Source organism: Mandrillus leucophaeus, unplaced genomic scaffold (assembly GCF_000951045.1).
Source record: "Mandrillus leucophaeus isolate KB7577 unplaced genomic scaffold, Mleu.le_1.0 Scaffold395, whole genome shotgun sequence".
Lineage (NCBI taxonomy): Eukaryota > Metazoa > Chordata > Mammalia > Primates > Cercopithecidae > Mandrillus > Mandrillus leucophaeus.
The window spans coordinates 2,157,789-2,183,810 of NW_012104198.1; the positions used below are offsets into that span (position 1 = coordinate 2,157,789).

The 26,022-nt window shown below is 48.5% G+C and overlaps 1 protein-coding gene across 3 annotated transcripts in view; it reads left to right on the plus strand.

Moving 5' to 3' along the window:
• The window catches only part of OTUD5 (OTU deubiquitinase 5), a 34,916-nt gene extending 10,056 nt beyond the window's left edge, over positions 1 to 24,860 (plus strand). The window contains exons 2-10 of one of the 3 annotated variants that reach the window (XM_011991389.1): positions 2,840 to 2,933; positions 12,062 to 12,126; positions 12,216 to 12,372; positions 12,471 to 12,619; positions 21,163 to 21,366; positions 22,846 to 23,047; positions 23,138 to 23,251; positions 23,588 to 23,746; positions 23,967 to 24,860. In XM_011991389.1, the coding sequence (XP_011846779.1) occupies positions 2,840 to 2,933; positions 12,062 to 12,126; positions 12,216 to 12,372; positions 12,471 to 12,619; positions 21,163 to 21,366; positions 22,846 to 23,047; positions 23,138 to 23,251; positions 23,588 to 23,709 (1,107 nt within the window). In that variant the 3' untranslated portion in view covers positions 23,710 to 23,746; positions 23,967 to 24,860. Of the gene's footprint in view, positions 1 to 2,839; positions 2,934 to 12,061; positions 12,127 to 12,215; positions 12,388 to 12,470; positions 12,620 to 21,162; positions 21,367 to 22,845; positions 23,048 to 23,137; positions 23,252 to 23,587 lie in introns of all 3 variants that reach the window. The other 2 variants (XM_011991387.1, XM_011991388.1) reach the window with 2 other exon arrangements.
• Positions 24,861 to 26,022: the final 1,162 nt, after the last annotated feature.

Below are 26,022 nucleotides of genomic sequence, written 5' to 3' on the forward strand. Positions count from 1 at the left end.
TTTTTTTTTTTTTTTTTTTTTTTTGAGGCAGAGGCAGAGTCTTGCTCTGTCGCCTAGGCTAGCGTGCAGTGGCGGGATCCCGGCTCACTGCAACCTCTGCCTCCCAGGTTCAAGCGATTCTTCTCCCTCAGCCTCCTGATTAGCTGGTATTACAGGCGTGCACCACCATGCCCCGCTATTTTTTTTGTATTTTTTAGTAGAAACGGGGTTTCACCATGTTGGGCAGGCTGGTCTTGAACTCTTCATCTCAAGTGATCCACCTGCCTCGGCCTCACAAAGTGCTGGGATTACAGGCGAGAGCCACCGTGCCCAGCCTCTTTTTGTTTTACAACACCTGGTATTTACCTTTTTCACAGCCTTGTTCATACCTTGTGGTGGTTACCTGTTTCCCTGCCCCTCTGCTAAATAGTTTGTGAGCTTATCAGGAGTGGAGACTAAGTCTGATTCATTTCACTGTCCTCACTGCCCAGCCCGGTATCTTACTGAGTAGCTACCTGGTAAATCTTTCTTAGATGGATAAGTAGGAGCCCCTCTCCTGTTTGACCTCCTTTTCGCCTCTCTTTTCCCCCTCTCTCCAAAGGCAGGAAGTTTCTGTGTTCTTTTTTAAGAACCCATTCTTGTGTCAGGTTTGGGACTATAGTTATGGTTGCACCATCCCTGCTGGAGACCCCTGGCTGGGGCAGGCCCATGACTCTGGGAGATGGCTGACCCTGTGTGGCCAGGATGGACTTGGCCATAACTGGCTGGAGTGTGTTAATCCACAGGCTCAGGGGCAAGGAGGGCCACCTGGACCACTGGAATGTTGTGCACAAACAGAAGTCCTTGTGCTGCGCATGGAAGCTCATTAAGGGCTTCCAGGTGCCTTTGTCATCTCTAGAAATCCAGCCACATCTTCCTGGGGTGTGGGCCCTGATGACGGGGCTGGCCGGGTATTCCCTTGTCACCTCTTCCTCCCCTCCTGTCCTGCTACTCACCTAGGATTTGCTGAGGGCCTCTCAGTTGTACATAATCTCCGTGCTGATCTCTTCCCCTTCTGTGACTGGCGACAACTTCCCCCAGTATATGGTACGTTATTTACAAAGCTTCTTTAGGTCCTGAAACTCCTCTGAACCTCTTGACAGCTCTGTCCGGTAGATCAACATATCCCCCATTCCATAGGAAACTGAGACTGAGACTGATATCGGACAGCAAGTTTGTGACAAAGCTGGGGTTGGAATCCAGAGCTCTTGCCTTCCAAACCTTGTGCTTACAACTTTGCCAGAGATGCTTCTCCTCTGGCTTTCCTAGGGGATGGGTTCCACCCCTTGCCTGAGCTGGGGAAAAATGGCCTTAGGGACAGGTGGGCCCCTATGTCTGGTCTCTGATACCCCAGATCCTATAAATTCCTGGGCAGGCCTGTGTTCCCAAGGAGCAGGCTTGGGATCCTGTAGTTTGCAGCCCTGTTGCTGGGTCAGGCTGGCTGCTTCTGGTAGCCAGCAGAGGGCGTAAGGGGCCCAGGAAAGGTCTGCTGCTTCTGGTTGGTTTTGTTTTGAAATGAAAATTATGTTTTAAGAGGTTATGTGGTCATTATTTTTTTTAATCCAAAAATATGCATTTGTACAGGTTCATTTAAGTTGAACCTTCACGGTGCCAGATGTGCTTTGGAATTTAGGAAAAATTCAGAATTTATGAAACTCACCTGGTGTGTATACTTTGTATTACGTAACACCTCCAGCAGGGTCTGAGGCAACACCTCATAATCAAACACCTGTATGTTTTCTGCATTGAAATATTTGAATATTCACCCCAAGTGGGATAGATTCTTGTCAGTTCTGGTCAGGTTATGATGCCAAATGAATTCGCTAAAGGCTTTTGATTTTCAAAGCTTTTTGGGTTTAGTGTACCTTTATAAAAGGAAAGTGCAGTGAAATCGCTGGTAACACCAGGACTTAGGGATAATATTTTGCTGTCTAGCTTTCCCAATTTTGTGTATGTGTGTTTGTATACATGCATATGTATATGTGTGTAGATGTCTATCTGTTAAATGTGTTCAGTCACAGATGAGAATATTGTTTGCACACTTTTGCCTTCTAGAGTATATCTTTTTTTTTTTTTTTTTTGAGATGGAGTTTCACTCTTGTTGCCCAGGCTGGAGTGCAATGGTGTGATCCCGGCTCACTGCAACCTCTTGCCTCCTGGGTTCAAGTGATTCTTCCGCCTCAGCCTCCCGAGTAGCTGGGATTACAGGCATGCACCACCACGCCCGGCCAATTTTGTATTTTTATTAGAGACGGGGTTTCTCTTTGTTGGTCAGGCTGGTCTCAAACTCCCGACCTCAGGTGATCAACCCACCTTGGCCTCCCAGAGTGTTGGGATTACAGGCGTGAGCCACCGCGCCCAGCCTACAGCATATCTTGGAATCATCTAGCCCTTTGTCAGGTTCAGGATCTAGGCTCTTGCCAGTTACTCCCTCTTCACCACCTTTCCTAGATGAAATTCCTTAAGGTAGAGCCACATTCTCCACCCAGGCACTTGCTGGGTCTGAGTCTCTGGCTGCCTGGGGCAATGTGGCTCCCTGGGCCAGGCCCTGCAAGGTCAGCAAAAGTCATAAGGCAGATGGGGCCACTGTTCTCAGGGCACCTGGGACCCTTTTGGAAGCAAGCCTTAGTTTCACTCAGCAACTGATTCCCTAAAAGAGTCTCCTACTTCACATGCATGGAGTGGTCACACAGGGCTGAGAACTTTACTTTGGCCAGCGTCCTCTCTGTCAATGACCTAGGCCTCTCGGGAGCTTGAGGTCGGGGCCCTGGGGATGGAGTGTAGGTTTTCCCTGTTGCTGACCCCCACCTCTTCCCTCCAGCAGGAGCATTGGTTTGAAAAGGCCCTACGAGACAAGAAGGGCTTCATCATCAAGCAGATGAAGGAGGATGGCGCCTGTCTCTTCCGGGCTGTAGGTGAGTCTCTGCCTTAGTCCTTAAGGGCCTAGGGCTGCCCCTAAGCTGTGTCCCAGTTACCAGGAATAGCCCCTGAGACAGGGTTGAGGCAGAGCTAGCTAATCTTTTAGGGACTCCAGGCTCCAGCCTCAAGTTGGTATCTGACCTCTAGCCGTGGGTCTTGAGACGTTGTAGTGGTGCAAGATTAATATGAATAATAACAGCAAGAAGAGTGATAAAGAAAGTAATATCCTTTGGGACACATTGGTCTGTCAGGTGCTACAGGAAACCTCTTTGATTCCCCCCTGAGCTAGGTGAGTGTAGGGACTATTGTTGCTTCCATTTGTCAGATGAGAAAAGTGGCTCCGAGATGGTGGGTGACTTGTCTGGAGTAAAATAATAAGTGGTAGACTTGGGATTCAGTGTCTGCATTAGATTAGTCTGAGGCCCATGCTCTTAACCATAGCACACTGCTGCCACCCTGGCTGTATGACCCCTAGGTTTATACCCAGATCCCATCTCTGGTGTGTTGCGGGTCTCTGTTCCTCAATCTGTGTATATGGGGGCTACCAAACTAGATCTTTACAAATTTCTTATGTCATAGAATTTTTTTTTCAACTTACATAAAAGTAGAATGATGAACCCTCATGTACCCATCATCCAGCTTCAAAATAGTCAACACGTGGCCAGCCTTGTTTCATCACTATCCCGCCCACTCTTTCTCACTCCCCTGAAAGAAGAGTATTTTTAAAGCAAAACCCCGACATTGGATCATTTTATTCGTAAATATTTCTGTATGTTTCTCTGACAGATACAGACTTACTCTTTTCTTTTTAACTTAATCAAAATGCCATTACTGCACCTAACAGAATTAATAATGCCTTAATACCATCAGTTATCCAGTCTGAGCTGGATCTTTGAGGCCATTTTGGCTCTGAATCTGTGACCCCACAAGTAGTTGTGAGGTCCTGTGCTAGGGTGAAGGGGAAGCTGGGAATGTGACCCTGATCCTCCCTTTGGTGCTCTGATACCTACCAAGGAAAAGTGCCCTCTGATAGGAGCTTTGAGCTGGGAGTCAGAAGACCTACCTTCTAGTTCTGGCCCTGACTCATAACTGCTGTGACACTTGGCCTTGGTCTTACCGTCTGTCAAATGGTGTTGATTCTCAATGCCTCTTTGAGTTCCTTCTTGGTCTGCTATTCTCTCTGTCTGTGGGTAACCCCCATGTCTACTGGTGGGCTGGAGTGTTTCAGGCTCCATCCCTGGCTGCACCCCTGATTCTTGGTATGACCTTAGGCAAGCAGCTCTTCTTTCCTGAGGCCGTTTCCTCATCTATAAAATGGGGCTAAAATACCCTAATGTTGTAACGATTTAATGAAGTTGCTTTGGTAAATCCCTTTAGTGCCTGACACATATAGTAGACCCTAATGGAACAGTAGCATTTGTAAAACCCAGAAGCCGTTTTCAGTGGTGCCTCAGAGTCACATGTGTTTGTTGAAAGGGTGGAGTGAGTGGTCTCCTCTCTATTCTGCCAAGCAGACGAGGCTCAGGCAGTGGGCTCTGTTGGACTGGGAAAAAACTTACCCCTCCTGCCCCTCTGTCTCAAGTTTGTGTTTTTCCTGGGATGTTTCCCAGAGGAAGAGCTGGGTTTCGGGGCATCTTGGACAAAAGAAAGGCAAAGAAATAATAGGTGGGGGCCTGTTAGGTGCGAGGCCCTGTGTCCAGACCTCAGGCTGGATGTGGGGTAAGCAGGGTTGCTGGTGGAGTTAGGATCAGAGAGTACAGCAGGCATCTGAGTCTTGGGCAGTCATTGAGGGTAAGCCTCGGGGCTGGCTAGTAAGGACCTGGCTTGTGTAGTAACTCATATCAAGAGCTCTGTGTGTGTGTGTGTGTGTGTGTGTATGTGTATGTATATGTATCTAGCTTTTCTCCCCAAATACCCCCGACTCTTGGGGCTACTTGGCTTGTTGTAGTAAGTCGTATCAAGAGCAGTATTTGTGTGTGTGTGTGTGTGTATCTGTGTATCTAGCTCTTCTCCCCAAATACTCCCGACCCTTCCTCCCACTGGGGCCTTCAGTATAAGGGGCCTCTACTTACAGGAAGAGCTGACCACAGCAGGTTGAAGGCCTTTCCTTATCGGGACTATGGCTACACATTTCCCCTGACTGGGCTGCCTTTGGCTTTTCTCTGTAAAACCTCAGAGGTCCTGTGGCCTCTCCCCCGAAGTACATGGCCCCTGGTCTCTAGACCTTATCTGGAGGTTTCCTTGGTGCAGAGTGCATAAATACATGTGCCTGGGAAGGGGACTTTGTCCCTGGGCTTTTTGCTGCCCGGCACCCCGCCCCCCACCCCCCGCCCCAGTTTCCAGCCTCGCCTGGATGGGGACAGATGGCAGTCAGCTTAGGTTGTAGTGTGAAGCCCTACGGGCTGACTTCCTGTCATGTGTTGAATAGTGGAAGGAACGTGGAGCAGAGAGTTGGAGTTGGAGGGGGGGATTGCAAACATAGAGGGCACTGTTTCCTTGACCCCTGCTTTGTGCTAGACATTCAGCTGGGTGCTTCAGGCTCACTTACAAAACTTAGATCATTATCCCGTGAGACAGGTGAAAAGATTGAAGCATAGAAAGGGGAATGACATGCTCAGGGCCATTAGCCAGAACTGGCCTGGGAACCTAGAGGTGTCCAAAGGACCCACATTCTTTTTTTTTTTTTTTTTTTGAGATGGAGTCTCCCTCTGTCGCCCAGGCTGGAGTGCAGTGGCGTGATCTCGGCTCACTGCAACCTCTGCCTCCCGGGTTCAAGCGATTCTTCTGCCTCAGCCTCCTGAGTAGCTGGGATTACAGGCGTGCACCACCACACCTGGTTAATTTTTGTGTTTTTTAGTAGAGATGGCGTTTCACCATGTTGGTCAGGCTGGTCTCGAGCTCCTGACCTTGTGATCCACCTACCTTGGCCTCCCAAAGTGTTGGGATTATAGGCGTGAGCCACCGCACCTGGCCAGGACACATTCTTTTTATGATCCTAGGATCCTTAGCTTCTTAGCTTGGTTGTCAACTGGCTGGATGACCTTGACTGTGTTCCTTGACATCTCTGGACCTTACCTCCTCCAAGTAGGAACACATGGCCCTCTGTTGTTGGGCCTCTTGAGGCAAGTGGGTTTCTGCCTTCTGTTCCCCTGGATTATCTTCCTATAGGGTCCTACCATTTGCTTTAGAGACTTCTGAGAATTGCCTACTCCCCAGGTAGCTGTCTGCCTGCCATTGGTTCCCCTGAGTGAACCAATATCCGTTGCTTGCACTCAGTTCTCTCCCACCTCCTCTTATTGGGGATTCATGAGCATCAGTGAAGGCTTGGGTGGAGGGGAGGTGGGAACCTGAGCCTCAGAGGTATCCTGTGGCCCACCCTGTCCCTGTTATGCTCAGATAACCTCCTCCTAGAAATGTGACTCTGCATCTCTCCCTTGCTCCCTCTCTCCATGTGGCTTTGACTCAGCAGAAACCTCTAACCCTGACCAGGGTCCTGGTGCTAGTTTCTGTGGGCAGAGTGGAGGCCACATGGTTGTTTCTACATGGGCCATGGGGGAGTGGCAAGGGCTGTGCATGTTACCATGATGAGGCCCAGAAACATTGGCTAGGCCCACTCTTCTGTGCCTTTTGGTCTTGGAACATGGACCATCAGCACTAGGAGGGGTGGATCTGAGGTCAATTTTGATTGTTTTATAAATGGGGAAACTGAGGCCTCAAGAGAAAGCCAAGACCCTATCCTGTCTAGGTCATACAACCAGTGTCAGAACATTGGTATTTGAGGTTGAACCAGGCCTCAGAAAGAAGATTCCCATGGGCCATTTCCTGTACACCAGCTTCCTTGTATCTCCCTTGTATCCTTCAGGTTTCTCATCCTTGCAGTGGGAATCGTTGAGCAGAGGAGCACACATCTCAGGAACCAGACTCTCCAGGGGGATGAGTTCTTCTGTCTCTCCCACTGAGGGTATGCTAGTTGGGGTAGTTGGGACCACAGACCAGGTCACACCACGGCTGCTTGACAGACAAGTGAGACCTTTGTCCTGGCTTATCTCCTCAGGAGATTTGTTCTCAGTGGGGCCAGGGTTCCACTGGACCAGGATGGTAGTGGGGAGCAGACCAGGTCCCTGTCTCCCTCTGCAGCTGTGTGTACACACATTTGTGTGGTTTGTTTTTAGGTTCCCTGTAGACACCTAGCTTCCTTTTTTGCCCTTAGCGGAACTTGCTGTGGCTCTTCTGGCAGGCAGGCAGCTACCTGGGGAGTAGGCGGTTCTCAGATGTCTCTAAAGCAAATGGTAGGACCCTACAGGAAGATAATCCAGGCTCTCATGTCTTGCTTCTTAACTTAAATCTGGGTACATTATTGGTTACATTACATTAGTTACATGAGGACTTCTCCCAGGCAGCAGAGGAGAGAGGTTGAGGCTAGTCTGTTAGAGCTCTTGGTTATTTTCCCTGCCCTCCACCTACCCTGCCAGAGGCTAGGAAGGAGGTTGATGGGGTAGGGGTTTCCTCAGTTTGTAGAGCCTCTTATCTTCAGTCTTTCCTGAAGTGGCAGGGGCATCTACTCATTGAATGTGATAGTTCTCTGTTGTGGGATTTATTGGGTGAGCATTTGACCTCAGGGAGCATCTTTGGCAGGCTCTGCTGTATGTGTATACACATGTGCATTTCTACACTGGTGTCTCTGTGTGTCCAGAAAAAGGAAAGAAGTAGGGTGTGTATGGGGACGGTAATGTTCATGTTGGCCTCTGTGGCCCTAGGGAGAGATACAGCCCCTGATATCTATAATCTCTGCCCACTCCCATGCCTTTCCTGAGTTCTAGCTATTCCTGCTTGTGCTGGTGTGGAAACTGAGGCACACAAGATCAGGTCCTGCCCCAGGGAGTAAGGCGACTAAGATGGTGGCTAGATTGGGGTGAGGGTGGTAATATCAGCTGGGGCCAGCAGTTACCCTTTGAGAGCCTGGCCTCCCCTTCACCCCGCTAAACGTGTGATCCCAGGCCAGCTTAGCCACATTTCTGTGTCTCCTGGGTAAAGTAAGAGTGTTTTGGTAAGGGTAGAATGAGTTGGAGTGTGAAAAGTCTTTGGTATGGGACCAATTGTAGTATTTTACTGAGGATTTCTGAGCCTAGTTGGAGATGGGAACAGAGGCAGAATGGTGGGGGACCCCCTTCCAGCTGGCCTTTGGGAAGGGAGAACAGGTGCAGATTGCCCACAAGTGCAGCGTCAGCAGGAGAAGTTTCAGTTTCTATCAAAACAAGTTCTCTGAATTCCCCTACCTCTGCAGGTCATCCCCCCAACCTCAGACCCCTCCACAGGGAAGTCATGCCTTGCCCCCAGCCCTGTGTGCCAGCCTTCTGGGAAGAGGAGGGCTTTCTGGAGGACAGAGGTGGAGCTAGGAAAGTCAGAAAAACGAATTTTTTTTTTTTTTTGAGACAGTTTCGCTCTTGTTGCCTAGGCTGTAGTGCAGTGGTGTGATCTTGGCTTATTGCAACCTCCACCTCCCAGGTTCAAGCGATTCTTCAGCCTCAGCCTCCCAAATAGCTGGGATTACAGGCATCTGCCACCACGCCTGGCTAATTTTTTGTATTTTTAGTAGAGATGGGATTTCACCATGTTGTCTAGGCTGGTCTCAAACTCCTGACCTCAGGTGATCCACCTGCCTTGGCCTCCCAAATTGCTGGGATTACAGGTGTGAGCCTCCACACCTGGCCAAAAATGAATTCTTGTTGACTACTTCCTATGTGTTTAGCTCTGTGCTTAGATGCTTTTCCTGCCTTATGTTATTGGAGAAATCCTATTCTCCCTTGTTGGGGTCCTACTATTGCTGTTTTCCTTGATTTGGAGATGTATATTTTCTTCCACATTAATGATTCCAAACTTAGGATATACCTTATAATCAGTGTGATATATTTCCCCACCAAAAGCTGTGATTAGGTACATGTTATACCATATCACCTATCAGTGGTGTCGTAGGATTGAGGAGAGAAGGTGGTATTTTACATTTTACAGATAAGGAAAGAAGTGTCATAACTTGTCCATAGTTTAGGACCCTGTTTTATGAAGCCTGTATTGTTAACTTGATATTAATTTAACTGCTGAAGTTTTGTTAGAACTAAGGGCCTAGAGGTAGACTTGTGGACCTTTGGTTTCACTAAAGGTAGAGAGCCAGGAGAGGACATGCATCCTAGGTCTGCATTTGGGGCTTTCCTCTGACTGAGCAATTGCAACAGAAATGAGGAAGGGCTTCATAAGTGGTTATGGCAACATTCTGGCTGACTTGTGGGTAACTAGCAATATGAAGGAATCATTGTCGTCATGACAAATGATGTTCTTGTTTCTTGACCACCTACTGTGCCTTAGGTGCTTGGCAAACCTCCTGTGTAGTTTTGACAACACCCAGCAAATGGAAGAGGAGTTACTGTCTCTACCTTATGCACGAGGACATTTCAGCTTAGAGAGGTTAAAGGCTTTATCCATTGCCACACAGCTAGGAGGCAGCAGAGCCTTTCTGCCAGGCCAAAGGGGTCAGTAGCAGAGAAATGGGACCCTCAGGGGGTTTTCCCCCAGATCCCTTCCCTGTTCCATGGTCTCCTCTCTTTCCCCCATTTTCCTGCATCTGGCATCTAGCTCTTGAAGATAGAACTCCCAGGCCTGGAAATGACAATTGACCTTTCCATAGGAGATGGGCTTTCTCCATCACCTCAGCCTATCTCTCTGAGCCTGGCCAACCAACCCCTATTTAACCCCTTCACGCTCATCTTTGTTCCTGTTTACTGCAGCTGCCAACAGCACTGCCTCCCAGTACCCCAAGCTCAGCCTACAGAAATAGCTCCTCAAGCAGCTCACTGTGCGGGCTTTGTGGTCCTGGCTTCTAAGAAAGGCAGCAGCAGGGGGCCCCCAGCCTGTGCGCAGGACATGTGACTTGCTGGAAATGCCGCTGGGGAGGGCGGGGGAGAGTGTGGCCGCAGAACCCACATCCTTGTTTACATTGGTGAAGGGGCTACCCCCTTCCCGCCTTCACAACCTCCACACCCCCTTACCCTTCAGGTCTCTTCACCTCCAAGAGGACAGGAGGCAAACATGGGCCCTATTTTCTATCTCAGAGTAGCCTTTCTCACAGAGCCCTCCAGAGTAGGAAGGGGAAGGCAGGGAAGGCGTTCTTCTGACAGTTCTTCAGAGAGGTAGACTGACAGGGAAGAACTCGGGAGTGTTCCTGTGTGACCTGACCCTAGCCCAGTGCCCTAGGGAGATCCCATCAGAGCAGTGGTCCTCTGGGGAAACAAAGGGAAATTCCCTAAACCAGTGGAAATCAGACTTGCATGATCTTCAGGCCCACTTTAATTTCACAGGGAGAAGAGCTCTCTGGCTTACCCAGCCTATCCATTTGCTCAATAAACTTTTCCTGATTTCCTTTACTGTATCGGGCCCTGAGCCTGGGGGTGGACTTTGGTGTGAACTGCCCTTTGCCTTCAGTGGGAGCCCAGTGCAGTTGGGCAGAAGTCTATGCACACCTCTGATAAATCTGGTGATAGAGGTGTCCTGGGTAGTGGGGAACTGTATTAAAGAACATGTTGGGCCAGGCGCGGTGGCTCACACCTGTAATCCAGGCATTTTGGGAGTCTGAGGCGAGAGGATCGCTTGAGCCCAGGAGGTCAAGGCTGCAGTGAACTATGATCGCGCCACTGCACTCCAGCCTGGGCGATAGAGCGAGACCTTGTCTCAAATAAATAAATAAATAAAGAACACATTGGTGTTTGAGAAGTAGGCAGCTGACGAGGATGGAAGGAGCGTCCTGAAGAGAAGGAACGGCATGTGTGAAGATCCTCAAGCGAAGCAGAGGGAGTGTGTTTCCTTCTCGCCTTAGTTTGACCAAATCTCACGACGCCTGGACTATTCGGGCCACAGGCTGCCCATCCTGAGTTAAGCTAAAGTTAGTTGCATGTGTGTCTTATTTCTTTTACTAGACTGTGTGCTCCCCGAAGGTAGGGGCAGGATTTTACTCACCTCTGTCACCTTCACAGTACCCCACATTCAGGCCTCCCTATGGAGGAAGGAATTCCGATTTAGTGTGTGGCTACTCTGTCCCAAGCCCAGTGGTAGTTATTTTATACCCATTATCTCATTTAATCCCCACCATTAAGGCCTGCCATGTGGTTATCCGTTTTTTTTTTTTTTTTTTTTTTTGACACAGTTGGAGACAGAGTCTCACTCTGTTGCCCAGGCTGGAGTGCAGTGGCATAGTCTCAGCTCACTGCAACCTCTGCCTCCGGGGTCAAGCGATTCTCCTGCCTCAGCCTCCCAAGTAGCTGGGATTACAGGCGTCTGCCACCATGCCCGGCTAATTTTTGTATTTTTGGTAGAGATGGGATTTCACTATGTTGGCCAGGCTGGTCTCGAACTCCTGACCTCAAGTGATCTGCCTGCCTCGGCCTCCCAAAGTGCTCGGATTACAAGCGTGAGCCACCATGCCTGGCCTGTTATCCCTCTTGTTCCTATTTTACAGATGAGATATATGAGGCTCAGAACACTTGGGTCACTTGCCTCTGGTCACTCAGCTCTCTAGTATCTGGCAGAACTGGGCTTGGAGGCCCCCCCCCTTTTATTTTCTGTTTTTCTTTTTTTGTCTTTGTTCCTTTTTTTTTTCAACCTACAAAGGCTGTGTTGGCTCATGGGAGTCAGGAAAACTGAATTCAGAGTTGTCTCTGTCACAGACTGACTCTTTGTGATCTTGGACAAACCACAAACTCCTCCTGAACCTCAGTTTCCTCATGTGGAAAGTGAAGAGGTGGTATGGGAATCAATAGCTTTTGAGGCCAACCTATGGAACTTAGAATGTTATTGATTTCTCTGAGTGGCCACGTGTACCCTAGATAAAGTCATCTGCCCAAGAGGCTTGTGGCTGTGTTCCTCTCACCTGCACTCTCTTGTTCTTCAAGTCTGGCCCTGCCTGCCTTATTTTTCCATGACCCCGTTCTAGCCTACAAGGGCAAGAACTCTCCAGGCCTTGGGGTAGAAAAGGGAATTTCCCTGGTCCCCCAGCTCCTCCTCCCCAAAGGATGTTCTGTGATTCAGAGCTCTTCTCTGGCATCTCTGACCTAGCTGCTGCTTTCTTCTGCCCCCACAGCTGACCAGGTGTATGGAGACCAGGACATGCATGAGGTTGTGCGAAAGCATTGCATGGACTATCTGGTGAGAAAATGGGGGAGGCCTTTGGGGGAGGGGCAGGGTGGGAGGATTCCTTCTCCACATAGACCTTAACCTTCCAATCTATTCTGTAGATGAAGAATGCCGACTACTTCTCCAACTATGTCACAGAGGACTTTACCACCTACATTAACCGGAAGCGAAAAAACAATTGCCATGGCAACCACATTGAGATGCAGGCCATGGCAGAGATGTACAACCGTCCTGTGGAGGTGTACCAGTATAGCACAGGTACTTCTGCAGTGGGTAGGTGAGGGACTGATGGCACCTCGTTCGAGCCTGCCCTACCTGGCCTGCTGTGGATGCTCCCTCCTTCTCTTTCTCTGCAGAACCCATCAACACATTCCATGGGATACATCAAAACGAGGACGAACCCATTCGTGTCAGCTACCATCGGAATATCCACTATAATTCAGTGGTGAATCCTAACAAGGCCACCATTGGTGTGGGGCTGGGCCTGCCATCATTCAAACCAGGGGTGAGTAGGTCCCTATGCCCAGAATGGCTGCTGGATATAGAGGTCAGAAACCTCTGTTGGAGTCTGTTTTGCCCCTAACTCACAAAAATACCCTGTCTCCTCTCTGGGTCTCCCCTGAGGTCTCACCCTTATAAAAAAAAAATATAGGGAGTTACTCAAGGTGATCTCTCAGGGTTTGTTCTTTGGTCTTGATTTGCCCATCTGAGTTGGCTTACCTATCTTTTGTGCCCATTGAGGGCTGGCATTTTAGGATATGGAGTCCTATTTGGGAGCAGTGAGCCAGGGTCTGCTCTAGGCATCTTGGCATGTATCTTTCTCCCAGGATCATAGTGGTTACAGACAGCCATGGTCACAGGGACATGGGGTACAGGCCTGGCCCCACCACTCACTGGCTGTGTAATCTAGGCAGATTCTATAAGTATTCCAGGCTGGCAGCTTGGCTGATACAGAAAGCACCTCCCACTGGGCCTGGGGCCTAGTAGGTGTTCAGAAGGTGGCAGTGCATTTTCCCAGCACACACTGATAGATTCTCATTTCTTTCTCTCTCTCCCCTCTCCCCTCTCCCCTCTCTGTCATAGTCATCTGCTGAGGATTTTGGTATCTTCTATTCAGGTTTCACTTCTACAAACACAAAGTACTCCTGCTTCATTTTCGGAAACACATACCCTAACACCAACACACCCTCCAACATAGTTCTTTTTTGTTTTGTTTTTAAATAAACTTAATTTTAGAGCAGCTTTAGATTTACAGAATTACTGCAAAGTGGCTGGGCCCGGTGGCTCACGCCTGTAATCCCAGCATTTTGGGAGGCCGAGGCCGGTAGGTCACCTGAGGTCAGGGGTTCAAGACCAGCCTGGCTCACATGGTGAAACCCTGTCTCTACTAAAAATATAAAAATTAGCTGGGCATGGCAGCGGGTGCCTGTAATCCCAGCTACTCAGGAGGCTGAGGCAGGAGAATCGCTTGAACCTGGGAGGTGGAGGTTGCAGTGATCTGAGATTGTGCCACTGCACTCCAGCTTGGGCGACAGAATGAGACTCTCTCAAAAAAAAAAAAAAAAGTTGCAAAGATATTACAGAGTTCCCATGTGCCTCACTATGATTAATGTATTAACATAGTACATTTGTCATAGTTAATGAGCTAATATCGATATATTAACTAAAGACCATACTTGACTCAGATTACCTCAGTTTTTCCCTAATGACCTTTATCTGTTCCAGGATCCCATCCAGGATGCCATATTATATTTAGTTGTTGTGTCCCCTTTATCTCCTCTTGGCTGTGACAGTTTCTCAGAATTTTCTTGTTTTTGTTTTCGATCTGTTTACTGACTCTCGTTTTGCCTTTTCTAGAATGTCATATAATTGGAAATGTACAGTATGTAGCTTTTTCAGACTGGCTTTTTTCACTTAACACTATGCATTTAAGATTCATCTGTGACTTGTCCTGGTTTAATGGCTCATTTTTTTTTTTTTTTGGTGGGCGGGTGGGGAGACAAGGTCTCACTCTGTCACCCAGGCTGGAGTGCAGTGGGGCAATCTAGGCTCACTGTAGCTAGCCTCCACTTCCCAGGCTCAAGCAAGCCTCTCACCTTAGCCTCCCGAGTAGCTGGGAGACTACAGGCACTCGCCACCATGCTTGGCCAGTGGTTTTAAAAAATTTTTTGTAAAAAAAAATGAAAAAAAATTTTTTTGTGGAGACAAGATCTCAGTATATTGCCGAGGCTGGTCTTGAACTCTTGGGCTTAAGTGATCCTCCCGCCTCGGCCTCCCAAAGTGCTGGAATTACAGGCATGAGCCACTGCACCCAGCTTCCTCTTTTTCTTCAAAAATGTCAGTGTTTTGGCCAGGCGCAGTGGCTCACTCCTGTAATCCCAACACTTTGGGAGGCTGAGATGGGAGGACCACCTGAGGTCAGGAGTTTGAGACCAGCCTGGCAAACATGGTGAAACCCTGTTTCTACTAAAAATACAAAAAAGAATTAGCAGGGCATGGTGGCACACGCCTCTAATCTGAGCTACTTGGGAGGCTGAGGCAGGAGAATTACTTGAACCTAGGAGGCAGAGGTTGCAGTGAGCTGAGATTTCACGAACCCTGCACTCCAGCCTGGGCGACAGCGAGACTCTGTCTGAAAGAAAAAATAAAATGAATGTTTTAAGTTTTTGTATTTAATAGACTTAATTGTTTAGAGCAGTTTTAGAATTACAGAACAATTGAGGAGATAATACAGAATTCCCACATATCCTCCTCTTCCCAAACACAGTTCTACTATTATTATTATTATTATTATCTTTTTTTTGAGACGAAGTTTCGCTCTTGTCACCCAGGCTGGAGTGCAATGGCACAATCTTGGCTCATTGTAACCTCTGCCTCCCAGATTCAAGCGATTCTCTTGCCTCAGCCTCCCAAGTAGCTGGGATTACAGGCATCTGCCACCACACCCAGCTAATTTTTGTATTTTTAGTAGAGACAGGGTTTCACCATGTTGAAGGCTGGTCTCAAAACTCTTGACCTCAGGTGATCCGCCCATCTCAGCCTCCCAAAATGCTGGGATTACAGGCGTGAGCCACCGCGTCCAGTTCTGGTATTATTAACAGCTCAGATGATTATGGTACATTTGTTACAATGTGCGAACCAATGTTAATACTTTTTTTTTTTAAAGACAGAGTTTTGCTCTGTTGCCCAGGCTGGAGTGCAGTGACATGATCTCGGTGCACTGCAACCTCCGCCTTCTGGGTTCAAGCAGTTCTTCTGCCTTAGCCTCCTGAGTAGCTGGGATTACAGGTGCCCACCACCACACCTGGCTAATTTTTCTGTTTTTAGTAGAGACAGGGTTTCACCACATTGGCCAGGCTGGTCTGGAACTCCTGACCTCAGGTGATCCAACCATCTCAGCCTTCCGAAGTGCTGGGATTACAGGCGTGAGCCACTGCGCCGAGCCTAATACGTTACTATTAAACGAAGTCTGCATGCCTCCTTAGGCCCCTTTATCTTTGACAGTTTCAGTTTTGTTTTGATGACCTTGATGGTTTTTTAAGGAGTACTGATCAAATATTTTGTAGGAAACATCTCTTTTGAACTTTTTCTCATGTTTAAACTAGGGTTGTGGGACTTAGGGAAGAAGATCACAGAGGTAAAGTGCCATTCTCATTACATCATTTCAAGGGTGTATACAATGAGTGTCATTTATGCCCGTTGGTGTTACCCTTGATCAGCTGGCAGAAGTAGTGTTTGTTAGATTTCTCCGCTTAAGGTTACTCTTTCCTACCTTTTCCATACTGTACTGTGTGGAAGGAAGTCACTCTGTGCAGCCCACACCTAAGAAATGGTTATGACCCATCCCCTTAAGGGTAGAGTATCTGCATAGATTATTTGGAATTCTTCAAGGAGGATCTGTCTCTCATCCTTAACTCATCCTTAATTTGTTAATTTTTCCTGTTATTTATTCATCTCAATACGGGTTTTTTTGTGTGTGTGTGAGACGGAGTTTCTCTCTTGTTGCCCAGGCTGGAGTGCAAGGGCACAATCTCTGCTCACTGCAACCTCTGCCTCCCAAGCAGCTGGGATTATAGGCATGCGCCGCCATGCCCAGCTAATTTTTTGTTTTTTTTAAGACAGAGTCTTGCTCTGTCACCAGGCTGAAGTGCAGTGGCACTATCTCGGCTCACTGCAACCTCCACTCCCTGGTTCAAGCGATTCTCCTGTCTCAGCCTCCCGAGTAGCTGGGATTACAGGCATACGCCACCACACCCAGTTAATTTTTGTATTGTTTAATAGAGATGGGGTTTCACCATGTTGGTTAGGCTGAAGTCTTGAACTCCTGACCTCAGGTGTTCCACCCTCCTCGGTCTCCCAAAGTGCAGGGATTATAGGTGTGAGCCACTGCGCGCGGCTGAAACAGCCATTTCTCTAAAGAGCCCTGGAACGTATTGGAGAATGTTAACAGAAGCCAAGACTTAGGTGTTGAATGTGCTCTTTGATATCAGGTTGTCCATGCTTCTAGGCCCTCTCAGACGATAGAACAAGGAGCTATATGTGTGTATAGTGGCCTGTGTACACATATCTATAAATATTTCTACGTGTAACCATGTTTATTTATATTAAACATGAATCCTTACTGATGTCTCCAACTCAGATCCATTATCACATGCTTCATTCTAGCCTTCTCCCCTTGTTGATCTGCAAATTCCCGCTCCAACAGTAGATATGCTATCGGATGTATATGCAGTGGCTCCTACCACCCGTTTATGTAACTGCTCACTTCTATATACACATGTAGCAGAATCAGACTTGTTCACCTGTACCCCCGTGGGAAACAACTGTATCACTACAGCACAATGCTACATATAGTTCTTTTTTGCTTTTGGTGTTACAGACTCCATTCATTTTGAAAGTGACCTATTTGTACCCCCACCCCCTTCAAATGAGGTTGTTTCTTTTTTTTTTTTGAGATGGAATCTCGCTCTGTCACCCAGGCTGGAGTGCAGTGGCGTGATCTCCGCTCACAGCAAGCTCCGCCTCCCGGGTTCACACCATTCTCCTGCCTCAGCCTCCCGAGTAGCTGGGACTGCAGGCGCCCACCACCACACCTGGCTAATGTTTTGTATTTTTAGTAGAGATGGGGTTTCACTGTGTTAGGCAGGATGGTCTCAGTCTACTGACCTTGTGATCCACCTGCCTCAGCCTCCCAAAGTGCTGGGATTTCAGACGTGGGCCACCGTGCCCGGCCAAGCTTGTTTCATATGTTTGTAATACATTTATATTATTTTGTCACATTTTTGCATTCTATGCTGGGATCTCAGATTTCCTAATTATTTATTTATTTATTTTTGAGACAGAGTCTCACTCTGTCGCCCAGGCTGGAGTGCAGTGGTACAATGATCTCAGCTCACTGCAACCTCTACCTCCTGGGTTAAAGCAATTGTCATGCCTCAGCCTCCGGAGTAGCTGGAATTACAGGCATGCACTACCACGCCTGGCTAATGTTTGTATTTTTAGTAGAGACAGAGTTTCATCATGTTGCTCAGGCTGGTCTCGAACTCCTGACCTCAGGTGATATGCCCGTCTCGGCCTCCCAAAGTGCTGGGATTACAGGCGTGAGCCACTGCACCGGCCATAGATCTTCTAATTTTTATTTTATTTTATTTATTTATTTATTTATTTTATTTTATGTTTGAGACAGAGTCTTGCTTTGTCACCCAGGCTGGAGTACAGTGGTGCGATCTTGGCTCACTGCAACCTCAACCTCCCTGGTTCAAGCAGTTCTCCTGCCTCGGCCTCCCGAGTAGCTGGGATTACAGGCACATGCCACCATGCCCGGCTAATTTTTGTATTTTTAGTAGAGACAGGGTTTCACCATATTGGCCAGTCTGGTCTCAAACTCCTGACCTCAGGTGATCCACCCGCCTTGGCCTCCCAAAGTTCTGGGATTACAGGCATGAGCCACCGTGCCCAACCTTCCTAATTTTCTTTTAAATAGCATATATTAAGGTCCACTCTTTGTGTTATACATTCTATGGGTTTTGACAAATATATAATGTCATGTATCTACCATTACAGTATTATTCAGAATAGTTTGACCACCCTTAAAATTCCTCATATTCCATATGTATGCTTACCCCTCCCTTCCTCCCTCTTCCTGCAAACACTAATCTATTATCTTTGTGGGTTTGCCTTTTTCAGAATGTCATATAATTGTAATAATACAGTATGTAGCCTTATGTAGCCTTTTCAAACTGCTTTTTTTTTTTTTTTTTAAGACTGTACCACTGTTGCCCAGGCTGGAGTGCAGTGGCGCAATATCACTGCAGCCTTGACCTTCTGGGTTTAAGCAATCCTCCCACCTCAGCCTCCCGAGTAGCTGGTACCACAGGTACACACCACCACGCCTGGCTAACTTTTAAAAATATTTTTATTTTGTAGAGACAGGGTCTCACTGTGTTGCTCAGGCCGATCTCAAATTCCTGAGGACAAGTGGTCCTCCAGCCTTGGCCTCTCAAAGTGCTGGTATTGCAGGGGTGAGCATCCTGCAGCCAAGTTGCTTTTTTGGCCCTGAAATTAAAATGGTCAATGTGACAGACTGCTTCTTATCACTTAGCATTATGCATTAAGGTTTCTCCATGTTCTTTCATGGCTTGTTAGCTGGTTTCTTTCTTATCTATCACTTAATGTTCCTTTTATGGAGGTACCAGTTTAATTATTCACCTATTAAAAGACATTCTTGGTTGCTTCCAGTTTTTGATGATTATGAATAAAGCTTCTGTAACGTGCATGCAGGTTTTTTTATGGACATAAGTTTTTAGATCAGTTGTATACATACCTGGGAGCAAGATTGCTGGATTGCGTTGTAAGATTATGTTTTGATTTTTGAGGAACTGAGAAACTGTCTTCCAAAGTGGCTGTATTATTTGCATGCCCAGCATAACGATTTGGAAGTTCCTGTTGCTCAGCATTACCAGCAATTGATACTATCATTATGTTGGATTTTAGCCATTCTCTTAGGTGTATAGTGGTATCTCATTATTTTAACTTGCAATTGCCTATTGGCAAATGCTGTTGAGCATCTTTTCATATGCTTATTTGCCATCTGTATATCTTCTTTGGTGAATTGTGTTTGTGACTTCCTGGCATACAATTCCTAAAATCCTTAGAATCTCCAAAGTGATGCCTTTTTGTATGCTAAAGAGGTGACTGATGGCTGGCAGCCTCTAGGTAGCTTCAGGATGGGGGCTGGTGACCTGAAAGACCAAGGCAGGATTAGAGGTTTGAGACTTTAAGCCCATCCCCCAGCCTTTGGGGAGGGGAGAGAGGCTGAAGATTAGGTTGATCACCAATGTCCAATGGCTTAATCAATAATGCCTACATAATGAAGCTTCCAAAGAATCCCGAAAGGATTGGGTTCTGGGAGCTTCTGGGTAGCTGAATACATGGAAGTTTCTAGAGGGTCGCACCCCAGGGAGGGCATGGAGGCTCTACATCCCTTCCCCCATATGTTACTCTGTGCATCTCATCTGTATCCTTTGTAATTTTCTCTATAATAAACTGGCAGACGTGTTTCCTGGGTTTTGTGAGCTGCTCCAAGCAAGTTAATTGAACCCCCCAAAAAGTATTGTAGGAATCTCAATTTATAGCTGGTCAGTCAGAAATTCTGGAGGCCCAGACTTTCGATTGGTGTTCGAAGGGGAATGGGGGTAGTCTTGTGAGACTGAGCCCTCAACCTGTGGGATCCCAGACTGTCTCTAGGTATTGAATTGCATTGGAGGAGGGACACCAGGTGTCCGCTGCTAGCTGCTTGCTGTGTGGGAAAACACCCTCCCCCCAGCCCGCACATTTGGTCACAGAAGTCTCCTGTGTTGATTGTTGTTGAGTGAGCGAGTAGAAAAAACACTTGGAGTGTGTTTAACACTGCCAGAGTGGTTAGATTTTTTAACTTTTTTTTAAATTAGCTTATTCTAACATAGTTTTACGTTTTTTTTTAACTATTCAGAGTAAAAAATTACATTTTATCTGAATGTAAGGTCTGCAGGAAAAAGAAAAGAATACATTTTACATGATTACTTAACATATATGCATTTGTGTGTGATGTATATATGTGCATTAAAATAATGTTAACTAAAGCTTCATGAAACAATATTTGCACTTATTCCCTGGGATATACTCTGATATTTTCTATTTTTAAAAAATACTGTTGGATCTCATAGCCGGAAAAACAGTACTCTGATGTAGTGTCCTGTAACTCATAGCACCCCACACCATCCATGTTGATAACTGCCCCCTTATTCCCTCACACACCCACTGCTTCCCCTAACCCCTCACATGCTTAAATACTCCCACCCTGTGCTCATATAGCTAATTTTTCTATGTGTCTCATCTGCTCATGTGTGAGAAAGGCCTCAACATTATGAAACAGTCATCGCTGGATGGGGCTTCTTTAAATTAAGGCCCAGAGCCAGGCGCGGTGACTCACGCATGTAATCCCAGCACTTTGGGAGGCCGAGGCGGGTGGATCACCTGAGGTCAGGAGTTCAAGACCAGCCTGGCCAACATGGTGAAACCCCGTCTCTACTAAAAATACAAAAAAATTAGCCATGGGTGGTGGTGCTCACCTGTAATCCCTAGCTACTTGGGAGGCTGAGGCTGGAGAATCACTTGAACCTGGGAGGCGGAGGTTGCAGTGAGCCGAGATCACGCCACTGTACTCCAGTCTGGGTGACAGAGCGAGACTTCGTCTCAAAAAAAAAAATCAAAAGCCCAGGTTGGAAGACACCTGACTGCCCCAGTCTCAGTGCCTCAGTTGAGGTGGTTTGGGGGTTGGAGTCAGGTCTTCCAAGCATAGGAGTTTGGAATGACAGGTTCCACATCCCAAGCCTGCTTTCCCGTGGTCCCCAATCATGACGTAGTCTGCGGAGGGTTGCTCTGTGGGAGTACCTGCTTTCCTGTCTCCTTTTTTTCTGGTGCCCCGGGACCTACCTCGCTGAGCCTGTTCTGGCTCTTGGGCAGGTTCAGTGTGTTATTGCACATCCCTATTCCTCTCCCTCCTTGCAGTTTGCAGAGCAGTCTCTGATGAAGAATGCCATAAAAACATCGGAGGAGTCATGGATCGAACAGCAGATGCTAGAAGACAAGAAACGAGCCACGGACTGGGAGGCCACAAATGAGGCCATTGAGGAGCAGGTGGCTCGGGAATCCTACCTGCAGTGGTTGCGGGATCAGGAGAAACAGGCCCGCCAGGTCCGCGGCCCCAGCCAGGTGGGTTATGGACTCTGTCACAGGCTTGGCCAAGAATCCATTACTTCTCATGATTTGCCCTCAAGTGAGCAGAAAAAAATTAAGCAGTTTTGACATCTGGGAGGGAAGGGAGCATCCAGCACCATCTAACTCATCTTGGTCTTAGTTTTGGCATTATACCTTGGAACTTTAAATACTTGTGCAGAACAGGCACTTAAGGAGTGAGAGGAGGGCAGCCATGCTGCTGGTGACACTAGGGAATAATGGATAGCTTCAGAGACACAAGCTTTCGTTGACTGCCCTTGTGTGCCAGGTCTCTACTGAGAATGTAACATCAGATCTGGACTACTCTGCCCTCAGCGATCTCATTTGTTGGGGGTGACAACTCATTGGTGGGGTCCTTGACCCTGGCTAGGAGATCAGTGGAGGTGGGGGCTCTGGTTAGTCTTCACAGAGGAAGGCTGAACTGTTAGGGAATCGGGGAGGGGCAGGGCAGACAAGTATCTGAGGAATTGTAAAATCACAAGGAGTTTGGAGTGATTGTAGATGTTGGCTGGCAGGAGCTGAGTTTTATTCCACAAATACTGCCAGTCTGTGCCAGGCCCTGTTTTCAGTATATGGTGATACATAGGTGAGCCCAGCAGACCAAGATCCCCGTCCTTGTGATGCTCACAGTTTTGCAGAGTGAAACAAAATAAACAATAAACATAATGAATAAACTAGTTGGGAAATGCTGTGGATGGAAAGTGTAGAGCCAGGATAAAGGGGCCAAGCAGGGATGTGAGTTCACAGTATGAAATAGCACAGTCAGGGTAGGCCTCAGAGCAGGTGAGATTTGAGCCTTGAAGAAGGTGAGAGTTAGCTGAGTGCACATGGAGGGTAGGGCAGCAGGCCCACACACCTGGTGTGACTCAGGAACAGCCCAGAGGGAGGCCAGTGCATCCGAACAGAATGTAGAAGTAGATGAAGTCAGAGAGGTTGTGGGTCCGATTGGGTAGGGGCTTGTGGGCTGTGGCGAGGACTTTGACTTTTACTCTGAGCGAGGCAGAAACCATGGGAGGATTGTGAGCAGAGGACAGACAGGATGTGGTTGGGGATTTAACAAGATTGCCTTGCCTGCTAGTCATCCAGTGGAGTCTCGTGAGTGAGGGCAGAAGCAGGGGCCAGTGAGGAGGAGGCTTCTGCAGCAGGCCAGGCGACTGGTGGCCGCTGCTGGCGGTAGAGGTGGTGAGAAGGGGTTGGATTTGGGATCTATTTTCAAGATAGAGGTAACAGGGTTTCCTGTCAGATTGACTGTAGGGGTGTGAGAGAAAGGGTAGGGAGCTCCACCTCTGTCCTGTGAGGAGCCTTGTGGTCCACCGTGTGAGTTGGGATGATGTTGACCTATGTAGAAGCTGTATCATAGCCAAGGTCCTGGGAAGGGAGCCAGCATTCAGGGATGGGTCACAGGAAGGTCATGGTTGCTGGTGGTCCTTAACGCATTTTCCTTCCCCACTGCAGCCCCGGAAAGCCAGCGCCACATGCAGTTCGGCCACAGCAGCAGCCTCCAGTGGCCTGGAGGAGTGGACTAGCCGGTCCCCACGGCAGCGGAGTTCAGCCTCATCACCTGAGCATCCTGAGCTGCATGCTGAATTGGGCATCAAGCCCCCTTCCCCAGGCACTGTTTTAGCTCTTGCCAAACCTCCTTCGCCCTGTGCGCCAGGTCAGTGACTTGCCCACAGGGAATGTGCTGGGAGTTAGGAGGCACTGCCTGGGTCCTGGGTCCCTACCTTTGACTGTCCGTCTGCTTCAGGTACAAGCAGTCAGTTCTCGGCAGGGGCCGACCGGGCAACTTCCCCCCTTGTGTCCCTCTACCCTGCTTTGGAGTGCCGGGCCCTCATTCAGCAGATGTCCCCCTCTGCCTTTGGTAAGCCTCCTTTGTCTGGGGGGATGGAGGCTGCTAGGAGCTGGGCGAGACTGGAAGAAGTGGCAAGTCCTGAGAGGGGGTTTCTGGAGCCTCTGGCCATCTCTCCAAGAAGACAAGGGAGAGGCACTGGAGGGGATTTTTCTGACCCAAAGAATTTGCCCCAGAAGGGTCTGGGGTCTAAGTGGGGTTTCACAGGCCTAGCAGATCCTTCTGTTTGAGAAGGGAGTGAGAAGGGCCCTATGGGATTTCTCCAGAGCCCCAGACGTCGGCACAGGGTGAGAAGAAGGCAGGCTGAGAGCGCTCCATCATCCTTTTCCTCTTCCTCTCGCCCAGCAGGTCTGAATGACTGGGATGATGATGAGATCCTAGCGTCGGTGCTGGCAGTGTCCCAACAGGAATACCTAGACAGTATGAAGAAAAATAAAGTGCACAGAGACCCGCCCCCAGACAAGAGTTGATGGAGACCCAGGGATTGGACACCATCTCCCAACCCCAGTACTCCTGCTCTCCGGTGCCACCTCACCTTCTTTGGCTTCTTCCCTCTTGCCTCCTTCTGTTCTTTCTGCTCTCCCCCCTTTTCCCTCCTCACTTCTCTCTGGCTAGCCCACCCCTGCGCTCCCTCTCATTGCCGCTGCCACTATCACCTGTCTCTCTGCCAGCTGACGTGCCCTGTTGCCCCCCCAACCCCACACAGAACCATCCCTGCATTCCACAGGGGACTCGGGCAAGGGTGCCGAAGATAGACGAGAGGCACACAGAGACAGACCAACTGGCAGCCAGGCAGCCCCAGAGGAGAGAGACATTCAGACAGAGGAAAGTCTCCCTGCCCCTCATTCCTTCCAAGATGAGAAAAACTTGCCTTCCCCCCCCCCACCCACACTCATGCCAGGGAGGTGGGAGGAAGAAGTGGGAAATTTCCCTTCCCAGTACCCCAAGAACGTCTGAGCCTTCAATGTTGAATTTTTTCTTTATTAAAATGTACTTTTATCTTATAAAATCAACTAATCAAAAATGATATAGACGACAGCAGTGGCTCTGTGAAGGTGGCATCTCTCTGGGCAGGCAGGCCATGGGGCATGGAGGAGGGCACAAAGATGTGGGTTGCTGTCTTCTGGCCTCCAGCTGCATGGAGGCCGGCCCAGGGTCTAGGGTGTGCACTGGGCAAGGGCAGGGCAGGGCGGCAGGTGTCAGGTCGGCTTGGACAATGAAACCCTGACCTTGCTGCATTCCTTTTGCTTCCACCACCACTAGCCTCTTTGGAATCTTGGGGTGGGGGGCATCTTTGGGGATTATGGCTGCCACCCGGGATTTGAGTTATAAGGAGTGTGGGAGCAGCTTTGGCAGATGGGGCACCCGTGCCCTGCAGGTGTTGACAAAATCCACCATCTGTAATGTCCTTGGCACAATAAAACCAAATGTCAGTTTCCCTGAGCAGCTCTGTTCTGTGTGGGGCAGGGGTTGGGCGGGCCTCTGGGCAGAGGAGGCAATGGCATGGACCTTGGCTTGACCTCAGAGGTGTGAGTGCTCTCCAGCAGGGTCTGTCTGGGGGCCTGGTGTTTGTATTTGATTTGCTGCTTATTAAACCTCCTTCTGGACCTATTACCACTGGAAAAGCTGCGTCTTTGCCTGCTGACCCCACCCCTGCCTACCCTATTTCCTGGGGGTGTGATGGTAGCAGAGGACTGTGAGCTTGAACTTCCTGCCTGAATTCCAGCTTCTTTGCCTGCCTCTCACCATGAATGTTGCTCTTTCCTTATCATGATCTGATGAAGAAAAACCTTGGAAAAGTACAACTAATACTTTGTAGCGACATGAGTTTAGTGGAAGTAACCAGAGGGGCCTCTCCCACTAGGTTTTAGAAGGTGAAGGATGGCTAAACCCTTTTTCTTGTCCCCCAGTCTGACACCTCTTTCCCTGCCCTTCCTAGGGGTAAATCCAAGGTAAAGAAGGCTGGCTAGCCCCCAGGTTTTCTCAAGCATCTTTTTCACCATGCCATGATAATGGAGACCCTCTGGCTGGATGTGTGTCTGGCTCTGCAGTTGAGGGCATGGCTAGCTGAGTGGCTGGCTGTGGGGTGTCTCTGGAACCCAGTGGCCAAGCATCTATTTGTTGTAGAGTTGCTTTGAAACCTTGCCTGGCATTTTCTAGCTGTGTGGCCCTGGTCAATTCATAGCTTCTCTGAGTTTCAAGTGTCTCATCTGTACAAGAGGTGATTCGGCTGGGCGCAGTGACTCACACCTGTAATCCCAGCACTTTGAGAGGCTGAGGTGGGTGAATCACCTGAGATCAGGAGTTCGAGACCAGCCTGGTCAACATGGAGAAACTCCATCTCTACTAAAAATACAAAAATTAGCTGGGTGGGTTGTACGTGCCTGTAATCCTAGCTACTTGGGAGGCTGAGGCATGAGAATCACTTGAACCTGGGAGGTGGAGGTTGCGGTGAGCCGAGATTGCGCCACTGCACTCCAGTCTGGGCGACAGAGCGAGACTCCGTCTTAAAAAAAAAAAAAAATCTACTCCCTCATGCTGTCTGCTTGTGATCATCTAGAGGGAATATGTATGATCAAAGTAATGTACTACTGGGCACAGTGCCTGGCACATTGAGAGCACAAATGTTAGTAGTACTATCCTTTTTGTAGAAGTTCTGCACCGTTTGGCCCCTGCCAATCTCTCGCCGCTCTATCCAGTATTCTTGGCTTTTGCCTGCAATTTGCCCTCCCCTGTCCTGAGCCATCAACTTTGTCTTTCAAGACAGGTAGAGGGTCACCTGC